The following is a 10,948-nucleotide window of genomic DNA, read 5'->3' on the forward strand; positions in this document are numbered from 1 at the left end:
TTGCCTCGTCATTCGAAACTGTTGTCTTCCAAATCACTTTATTTTAAGACTTACTGTCCCGCAGAGATCTTCTCCTATTAAATATTTTTTTCAAAATCATAGTTTATTAACAAAGAATTACGTACTTGTTTCGCTTACTTATATTTCATTTTATGTTTTTCTAAAGGTATTCTTACCATGACTTTCGACTCCTTACGTGACTCCAAAAGTTTAGATTCCTATTCAGATGTTCATCTTAAATTAAGAACTCATCATTCCTCCATGCCTCTTTCTTCCCACCTTTGTAAAAAAAAGTATTTTACAGTAACAATGTAAATTTTCAGCTTTTTCATACTCAAAAAATAGTTTGAATTTTCCTATCGTTCTAATCGTTCTTCACCACACTGGGGTTGCAAATCGTCAAACTATTGATCTTTTTTATATTCATTTTTAAATTTTTGTAAAACGTATTTTTGTCTTTTACAACGCTTGGGCTGAATTTCCGATTTTAAAATTGCATATAGCGACTCGATAATTTGAGAAAACGCTCAGGTCGTGTATTTTGACATTGTCAACTGTGCATACATGTTGACAATTATTTTGATCGGTGGTTGATCAGCGTTTAACGTAAAATTTTTGCATTTCATTTCGTTTTTTATGTACAATCTAATAAATTTCCCGAGCATCATGTTTTCCCATTATTCTTGTCTGATAGTTTGACGGAAGAACCAATGATTCATTCCCTATGATTAAGATAATTATTATGACTCGACTTATGGATGTCCGAACAATGGAATGGCATTGTTTTTACGAGCGGCTGCCAAAAATATCTGGACAATACCATGGCCAAGGATTGTGTGTTACACTTTCCAAGATAGTTACTGCACAAGAAGCTTGAAACAGGGCATCGGTAAGTTTGCAGTCAAAATAGTCTTCATCGTCCGGGCTTGAGTATGCAATACATATTTTAAAATGTGCACAGGTAAGTTAAAGTTAAACATCGTTCGATTTTATTTTTTCTCTGTGTCCAGCTCAGTTTTCCTTTTTTTTGTTAAATTATTTAATCAAGAGACGTGCTTGAGATTAGGAAAATTATCGGACTTACAGAATTTAAAAACATAGTGTATGCATACCAATTATGAAATTGAAATTTTTCAGGTTTTTAAAGTTAACTTTCCCACTAACCCTGACATTTCAAGGATGTAGTAGTTACACTACTTTTCTGTACAGTGCATCTCGTGTTCAAATGCTGTGTACGTAATCTCACGCCTCTCGAAAGAATTCATGGTAATTGGAGTGTGTTGAACTGCTGAAACAGGGTATTCCTTCGAAAATTACACTAAAAAAGGACACAAATGCCTGATAAGAGTGAAACCATATTCTCAAAATTGAAAATTGCCGCAGAAACTTTAAAATTACAATATTATACTGCTGCATTGATAACCAAAAAATTCATTCCGTTGTAAATCAACTGAATAATGTTATCAGTGCAAAAAAAGTATTTCTCACTTACTGCCCGAAAATGATTAAAGCGTACGCCAACAAAACCGAGCACTAAGTTTATCACGATCATATACTTCACGTGTTTATCAGTTCAATCAAAATCAATAATTTTGGTTCTGGTCCCTCACTTTAAATTTCCTTTGTTCAACCGTGAGTGAAATTGTTCATCAGAAATTGAAAGTATTTACAGTTTTTATTTCTGGTATAGTATTGTTCAATCACATTGGTCGTTCCTTGTCAATGGAAAGTTAAGTTGTAAACTGTGGCGACAATTTTAGTATTCAATATAGAGTAATTAGAGTTTCACTATTTTAGAGTAACGCTTCCCTCATGTCCATTCGTGGTAAGTAATTCTCATTGAGAAAACTCTAGTCTGTTTCGGAAAGGTTGACGGATACCGATTAAAACTCCTAGAATAGACGGGAAAAAACCAAAAACGTGTATATTGAAACATTAATCGAGATTTTCAATTGAATAAATTTTACTTTTTAGAAACTTCCTTTTAAATTTGTTTTAAGTTTATATCTTCAATATATTTAAATTTTTAAGTGGACACCATATGCTAAGGACTGCAGGGTTTTCTTCTGTAAGCCCGGTTTATAGTTAAAGGTCACTGTCATTAAAAATAATTCGACCTTTATATATGATAATAAGCTACATTGCTCTGAGGTATAGCTTTGAATGCCAAAAAAAAAAAAAATCATTGGAAAACATTTTTGAAAAATTAGAGTAGCGTCAGTTTTAATTTTCAGTATTAACTAATGAGACTTTGCATTAATCCATTCTACGGACAACTGTCTTCAAAACCGGTCATCTACTTGCCTTCCACGTAAAGCAAGGATTAAACGAATGGGGGCTCAGCTTGCTGGAGCACTGACCTCATCCTCAATCTAAACTCTCGCGATTAAACGAACCTTGCCGCTATAATACCCAACCTTGATAATTGGTACACTTCACATTATCCTATGTTTACTCTACCAATTGATACTGAGTATCACTCCTCCTTCTCAGGCACATCCAAATATGGTGCGAACGTCCGCCTTGGCTGTCGCATAATACATCAGTTGAGCACCTGAGCAAATATAAATGCGGTAATTTTATCGTCAAATCTGTCAGCGTTGCACGCGATCGTTAATTTGATTTCACTTGCTGCGATGTGACACTGAGGCAATTAATTTCCGAGGTGATTGTCTACCAACAGTCTCGAGATTGTCAAAATGATCGCAGAGTTGGGATGCGTGCTGTGGAGTGAAGGGTACGATACGATGTTCGAAAGATAATGCAGTTGTTGTAATTTTATCGGACGCATCCTTGTAACGAAAGAGGATGGAATTTCGCAGTTCCTCGTGAAATACCAAAAGTTCTACTTGTTCAATAGAATCAAGAAACACTATACCTCAGGGATAGAGCGTAAAGGATTGGGATGGAAAAATAGGAGTTCGTTAACACCCAGAAATTATTGTTTTTGTTGTTCAAGGACAACGACGGTGAAGAAACAAATGACTGAAAAAATAAATATTTATCAAATTCAAAATCTGACCACAGGAATATTCGTAGAATCTAAAATGTTATCATTGAGAACAATTCTAAAATGTTAATAGCATGTTTGATATCTATAAGGAACAAGGAGGTGTGTGGGGGAGACGTAATGGGGAGAATGGGGTGAGGATGGGGTCATCAAGACTGCCGTGCTAACGAAGAGAGCATTAAGTGCATGCTGGGATGAACCGCGAGACACATAAAAGCATGTCCTAATCATGGCTCACACGGAAAGGCACTTACTGCTCTCTTCGCTATCACGGCAGAAAAATCATATCCATCCTGGGTATCAAAATGTTACGACAGGTCACTGCAGTACCGGTACCAGTACCAGTTTTATTCTCAACTTAGACACCCCAAATATGCATTTCTACCGATAATTTGCATGTGGTTTGCGTATTGCCACAATCAGTAATAAAAACTTCAAAATCATGATCTCGGTTATAACGCCTTCATTGACGCAAGATACTCTACGTTTCACCGAGAAGCTTGTTTAGTTGCCTATCCGACCCAAACTCAACTTGGATCACTAATTTTACTAACAGTACGATTCTTATTCCCTAATGCCTGAACTTCATGCATTATAAACATCATTCAGGGCTTGCAAATGGGTTTCAATAGTTAATTTTAGCAACATATTGAATAAACCCCACCATCTTTCCAGGAGCGTTTACACCGCACGAGTTTCGAAACCTGGACAAGGAGAAAGCATGGAGGCTGCTGGAAAAAGGTCTGGCCGAGATGTTCGGCACGGGGCTTTTCGTCTGCATGGGCTGCATGGGCACACTCTCCGACTCCAAAGGCGAATACCTGGATTATCTGGGGGGCGTCCTAACTTTTGCTTTTGCGATTGCAACATCTGTGATGGTAAGATATTTAGTTGTATTCGTAAGTGCTTCGTTCGAAAAAAATCAGGGATCATAGTTGCCAATGAAGATCTGGATTCTCCGTTGCAGTTGAGTAGAATCCATTGATTGATATTGACACCTTAATTAGTGACCGGGCGGGGTTGAGCGTGGTACACTGAAAAAAAAATCTCGGTGTATTTACTTAGAAAAGGCTAAAATTACCAAGAATTCAGGGTTCTATTTGATCCCAGTTTTTTCTTGGTAAAATTACCATTTATGGAATTGGTAATTTTACCGAGAAATCTCGGTAAAATTTTTGACTTTCTCGGTAATTTTACTGGACCCCGGTAAGAACGCCAATATTTTTTATCGACTGTGGTAGAATTACCGAGATAAAATGGCAAAGTTACCGGGAAGTTATTACCAATAAAAGTGGTATTCTTACCGGAAAAAAAGCAAAAATACCGGTTTTTAGGTAAGATTACCAGTCTGTCTTGGTAAAATTACCAATAATTGGTAAAAAAAGTGAGATGATAAAGTTACCAACGGACCTTGGTAAAAACACCGAGAATTTTTTTTCTGTGTAGAAATATTCGCAGGGCAATTTTTAACTTTACAATTAGCGCATTTGAAATGCTGTATTTTGGCCTAAAAAGAAGCGTGCGATGCTTGAGAGCTCCCATGGTCAAAGGCTTTAGCAACTTATGATGAATGAAACTACACGTACAAAATCATAAAGCAACCATTGGCAAGTTTTTAAAGAGATGAATAGATTCATAACCCGACGAGTGCACCTGAAAAGAGTATATTAATCTCTGACCGCAACGTTATGCACCACTTTTATGTTTTATTTTTAATAAATGTTTTTTTAAAAAGCTACACACAGTTATTCTGAAAATTTTTCGCGAATTTACCGAAATGATCTTAAATAATGGTGTCGAAAATTTCGACGGGATATTTTAGTTCGTTCTATTTTCTTTTAATGTAACCAAAATAAATTAAATATCATCCGAGTCTTTGAGGATACATATTTTCCCTTTAATTATGGTAAAAACTGGAGTAGAAAGTCAAAATTGATGACACGCAGGCCTACAGCATTCCCGCAGTCTTGTATCTAGGCGATAATATGCGTTTCACACCAACAGAGCGACTGCACTGCGTTTGGCGCAATGCGAGAAGTATTCATGCAGTCTTGTAGGCGCTAATATGGGCTGAACGCCGACCGTACTGTTTCGCGCAAAGCGTGAAGTGTTCCCAAAGTCTTGCAGGCGCTAATATACGTTTATCGCCGGCCGCACTGTGTTTGGCGCGACTATTCGAACTCTCGTTAGAATAATCGCGGGTCCATGTTGTGTTTCGACGCCGTATGAGCATTCCAACGTTGCTTGGTTTCTCCTAATTAAATATTGTTTCCGAGGAAAGTTGGAAAAGTTCTTTATATCCACGGTCATTATTCGATCTTTTCACTTCATTTATCATCAGAAGGTAAGACATCAATGACTTGTCGACAAACTAACTTAAACTGGTTTTAACACAAAAATGCGTTTATTTTCCAACTGTTCCCTGTTTCGCCAAACTTCTACCTTAAATCAACTTAATTTTAAATTCGCGCATTCCTGTAGCAGATGTTAAGGTTTCTATTCGCGCAATCCTTGTGCCTTTTTCGCGCAATCCTCATCTATTTTCTGGGACCTTTCGCGCAATCCTGGATTACCGCTTACACCATCCTCATTCACAATTTAGTCCATGTCGACGGCTAAAGTGCGAAACCACTTATCACCGTTTGCTACGTTGCAGACCTCCTGTCATGATGCACTACTCCCTTGAAAAACTGGAAATTGTGTATCCTTTTTCCAGATCTTCGGACACATCAGCTGTATAATCAATCCCGCACTGGTAGCAGCTGACGTGATTCGTGGAGAAAAATCTCTATTCATGTTTGTTTACATCACTGTAATGGAGTGTTTGGGAGCTTTCCTCGGCTACGCATTACTACGGGTAAGTTGAAAGTCTACGCTACCGTGCAGGGTGATTATTCGAAGGTGGTAATCAGCTTATCGAATGATTTCAATTGACAAAAGGCGGATCCAGGAATTTGGCAACACCGCATTTCCTCCATTTAAACCTGTGCTAAATTATCGATTCTTGTCGGAGCTTTTGGCCCCTCCAAGAATCGATACATTTCCAAAGGTTTGAATGGAGGAAATCCGGTATTGCCAAGTTGCTGGATCCGCCAATGCGACAAACAACATTGCGAGATAGGACTTTGTATATCAGATCATTTTACGAAGGAGCTGTGAATTTCTAGCAATCAACTCGTTTGGATTGAATTATAAAACATTTGAAAGCCAGTTTGTCAAATGACCTTCATGGAGACACATCTGAATGCAGTTAGGAAAACATTTTGCACCTAATTTAAGAACTTAACATTTTGCAACCTAACCTGAAACCGTTTTCCGCATGGTCGGTCACGTGCACATTTTCCATAAAAAACTTAGTCAGCTCAAAATTAACGCAACTAAAAGAAACAGAAGAATAGAGAGACAATGAAAAAGATTAAAAGAGAATGATGGAAAGTGAAAGAAATTAAGGAAAATAACGAAAAATGAGGAAAACTAAAGATAAACAAAGAAAAATGAATTTACTTTTCTTAAGTATTCTCTTCTCGTCAAATTTTCTTTTTCCAGCCTCTTATAAATGCCTGCGAGTTGGATTTTTTGACCAACGTGCGTTAAAAATCAGCATGAGGCTGAAAATCTCAATACAGTGCACTGTTACTAGTGTTGAATTATATGAATTTTTCCCTCTGTATTGAGATTTTCAGCTTTATGCGGATTTTCAACGCACGTTGGCTGAAAAATTCCAACTCTCTGTCTTACGGCCCTTGCACCTACCGCAATCAGTTTGTGTCTCATAAATGAAGTTTTCATACTTCAAAACACCCTGGTTTTTCATTTTTTTATATATTTTTTTATAGAGTTATTTTATTTGCGTATACTTTTAACGACTTGATTTTGATGCCATTTATTACCTCGAGGTTTTTAGGTATTGGTCGCGGATGAACTCCTTGGCGGGACAAGTGGCTCTTTCTGCTGTTCAACCAAAGACGTGCGCGTGACGTCTCTGCGTGCCATGGGGGTCGAGATGCTTATCACTGCAATACTCTGCCTGCTCTTCTGCAGCGTCCAAGACCCGAAAAACTCGGACCGCAACTCCACTGTCGCCCTCAAATTTGGCTTCGGTTGCTTTGCTCTCCTATTACCATCGGTAAGGAGAGATAATGGGTCACTAAACTTTGTATTCTATCTTTAATATTCTGAAAGCGTCAGGTGTAGATTACGTGGTGAATTATTGTACATTACTTATCCAAGATCTCAGACAGACCGCTTTTAAAACGTCCAAAGACTCGAAGGAATTTAAAACGCGCCGGAATGGCGAAAAAATGATGGAAGTCATGCACTACGGCAGTCAAATCGCTGTCTCGCCTCATTTTCTACTCATGTTTGTTAAAACAAAACTTTTTTTAATGTGCAATTACTACTTGTTCCCTACAGATAACATAAAAGAGATTTGATTCTTCGATTCTGAAGATACAGTTATGACTTTCCTATTGTTTTCATGTTTTGGTCGGTGACCTAGGTATTATCAATCGGTATCAGACAGAAAAGTAATGTAACATTAAAACTTAAAATTACCTCACAATGGCGGAGGAAATAAATTGTTTTTTCAATTTTTTTGCGAATATTTGTTTCAAATTGTATTATTTTTTTCCTCTGAATATTGACCGATAAGTGTCAGGAAACTGGCCGAAACGTATTGGGATTAATTTTCGTTTAATTTATTTTTCTTTGCGGATGCGTCATCCAAGATTTTTTAACATTGGTAAAGATACTCAGATTTTGGATAGCGTTTTGCAAATACATCAATTTTTCATTCATATTCTCACAAAAAATATTCAACGCATGGAGTTCGCTTCGGTATACGAAATATGATGATAGTAAAAATCTGTGAAAATGCATTTCACTACTATTTATTGCTTAAAAAACAGATTTCTTACTGTGCTCACAGGTGCATTACGCGAGCAGCAGTATGAACCCAGCAAGGAGTTTTGGTCCGGCGCTATACAATAATCATTGGAAAGACCAGTGGGTGAGAAAGTCCTTTTTAATATTTCTCGAAATAACTTCAGTCCAGGGTTTTTGAATTCCCTTCAGATTTCTTTCTCACACATTTTTGACGCCACTGAAACGCGATGCAACAATCTCTTTCAACCTTGTCAACAAATTTCCTCGCCACTTTGGTGACACGATTTTAGCAGAGATAAGCTGAGGAAAAAAATCGAGGAAACCGCTCTATTGTTCGGGAACAGCTTGTGAAGGTTATTTCCCCCACGTCATAATTTTCATGCATACGCTCTAAATATAGTGATAACGGAATAGAATTGAATAGGTATCATAATGAGCCATAAAAATGATACAATTGCAGCATAATAATCTCCAATAATTTTGGAATATTAAATATAAGTCGCACTATGACACGAAACTCTTTTTTCAACGAAGATCATTCGATGTACCTACATCGCTGTAAAAATGGTGGAGGTTATTACGAAACTACAATTTTCCAACCAAAAATATTAGATGTTTATAACGCCGCAAACCGAGGTGAGAGGTTCGAAAATTCCACCGTTGCTTGCTCGTATGATCAGTTGAGCTGGTCATAGAATCATTTTCAATGATCAAAGATTCTTGATCAGCAAAAAATTATAGAATTTGTCCAAATACTGACTCATTAAGTCATGTATTGAAGAAAATATCGATGATCAAATTGCGAAACCACGTACCACAGTTTTCAACGTTGCAGACTTCCAGTCATACTTTATTTTTTCTTTCGGATGCCAGTGTGACCGTAATTTCTTGAAGACTTCCTGGATTTTTCTTCTCTACTAACGGACTATTCTACATAAAATTCAAGCTATAAAGTTTGCTTGTTTTCCTTTCAAAGGATAATATAGGAGCAAAAATTTTAAAACACTGCGATTAAGATACGTGGTGATGTGCATATTGGCCGTCGATATCACTTTTCAAGAAATATGACGTATAACGTCATCCCCCGCGGTGGTAAATACCATCGTTACTTTCGCTTTGGTCTCATTTATGTTTTAAGAGAAGCAACCGGTGCTAAAGAGGTGTGCGTCTCTGATTAATGAATACAATCTGGAAGCGATTATGGTAAGCACTACTGTGCGGTAGATTGGATTACATTGCTTGCTCATTGTTCAGTTAAAACTACAATTTTTCCTTCAATTTTAATGTATCCGTGCCAAGATATATTCATAACCCCTTTGCCACGTTTTAGGTTTGACTTAAAATTGATTTTTTGATCTTTTCAGATTTACTGGGTTGGTCCGTTGTCAGGTGCGATCATATCAGCCGTTATATACATGTTATTATTTGCACAACACTTTCCCCGTAGTAAGAGAGAAATTCGGCCAAATTCACACATATAAGAATTTTCAAACCAAAGAAACTCAATGGGCTCAATAATTTAAAATTGAAAAGTCCACAGCAAACTCATGGCTTTCGCAAAAAATGGAATAGCCTTGATTACGAAGAGAAGGACATAGGACAATGTTCTCCAAAATAAATTGTTTCTGTTCTGGCTCGAAAACTCTAAAATAGTGTAACTGAATCGAGGAAAGAGAGATATCCCAAATTTAAAAAAAGGAGAAGAACAAAAAGTTGCAAGTTTCTAGGGGTAAAATGTAAGTTAAAATTTAACAATATGTTTCACCCGTTTTATTAGTTTTTATTGCATAATAATTTTAAGTCGGTGAAATTCTAACTCTTTACCTCATGATTTCCTGACTCAAAAAAAAAAATATCTGAAATATATCATTGCGGTTAGTTGTCTTCTCCGAGACGAACTTCATTCTATTCATTTATTTACTTTAATCCTTTCTTTTTTCTTCACGGAGCAGAGCTCAGTAAATGAAAAGTGTATGGAAAAAAAAGAAAAGTGTGCTTTTCTGAGGAAGAAGTTGCGCAAGTATGATAACATTTTAAAATTTAATGCAGAAGCTCTTGTCTTTAGATAACAACGACCGCTATTTACGAGTGAAAAATATAAATTAAAAATGAATGTTGTCAAATATTTTACTTCAATTGTAAGTAAATCTGACTACATTGGATTTAGTATGCAATATCTATTTTAAAGATTCTTTCAAATATTCTGTTCAGTGATTTTCAGCACTGAATGATTCAAACTCGAAGGAATCAAAAACCTTGACTAATTCCTTCTTTTTAATAATCGCATTACCGTGAAAAAACTGAAATAAAATTATATTTTATACCATGTCCCCTTACATCAGGTTTAGCACGCTGAGTTAACTCAAGATATTGCATCTTATTAAAAAAGGAAGAGGAAGAGAGGTGATGGAAAAAAGGACGAGGGGACAATGAAGGAGAGAGAGAAAAAAAAGTATCAAAGAATAATCATATTCTTGGAGGAAATGTAGAGATCCGTAAAAAAATTGGGAGGAAAATGGAGAGGAAAGGGGGCACTTACGAGCAGCTCGTAAATGGAATAATGCTCATTTTAAGGTAAAGATTGGTTGTAATGTTAAATTAAAAAATGTTTACAGCGAAATAAAATTCAATTTCAAAAGAAGAAAGAAAAAATAAAAATAAATAACGAGAGGCGTCTCGTAGAAAGGAAAGCTGTCTAACTGCGTTGACAGAAGCGAAGAAGCCTGTCGTTCAGAGAAACCGCATTAAGCAGTCCGCATTTCTCTATCCTGTATGCTGGTTGCAGCTGTTAATATTGAAGGGGTTTTTTCTTTCTCGTGACCATCACATCATCACATGCTCTAAATCTAAATTTTCCGGCACTGAAGATGAGAGCGAACTACCAAGTCGGAGACCTAAAAGTTAAGAAATTTGACACGTTGCCAGTGATGACATATTTACAAAATTTGCTAAGGGGAGCATTGAGCAAATGAGCATAATTACCATATTTACAGTCCCCGGTACAGGAAATTACAATAATATTTCATCTTAAAATTTAATTCAATATTTTTGTTA

General features: G+C 36.5%; 1 protein-coding gene across 2 annotated transcripts; it reads left to right on the forward strand.

Moving 5' to 3' along the window:
- Positions 1-936: 936 nt before the first annotated feature.
- Positions 937-9,792, forward strand: LOC109039478 (aquaporin AQPAe.a). Of its 2 annotated transcripts, none has more exons than XM_072302343.1 (6): positions 937-961; positions 3,686-3,888; positions 5,727-5,867; positions 6,915-7,136; positions 7,938-8,018; positions 9,259-9,792. In XM_072302343.1, exons 1-6 carry the CDS (start codon positions 952-954, stop codon positions 9,373-9,375), a joined length of 774 nt encoding a protein of 257 aa, XP_072158444.1. In that variant the 5' UTR covers positions 937-951; the 3' UTR covers positions 9,376-9,792. The 2 variants fall into 2 exon arrangements, with proteins under 2 accessions (XP_072158444.1, XP_018910506.2); XM_019054961.2 differs by lacking the exon at positions 937-961 and adding an exon at positions 1,671-1,825.
- Positions 9,793-10,948: the final 1,156 nt, after the last annotated feature.

Source organism: Bemisia tabaci, chromosome 1 (genome assembly GCF_918797505.1).
Source record: "Bemisia tabaci chromosome 1, PGI_BMITA_v3".
In the NCBI taxonomy this organism is placed as follows: Eukaryota; Metazoa; Arthropoda; class Insecta; order Hemiptera; family Aleyrodidae; genus Bemisia; species Bemisia tabaci.

What these genes read in the sequence shown, in the direction of transcription:
- LOC109039478 (XM_019054961.2), top strand. An exon ending in TCGGCTACGCATTACTACGG is followed by an intron (nt 5,868 to 6,914) that starts GTAAGTTGAAAG and finishes CGAGGTTTTTAG; the next exon opens with GTATTGGTCGCGGATGAACT. An exon ending in ATCATTGGAAAGACCAGTGG is followed by an intron (nt 8,019 to 9,258) that starts GTGAGAAAGTCC and finishes TGATCTTTTCAG; the next exon opens with ATTTACTGGGTTGGTCCGTT.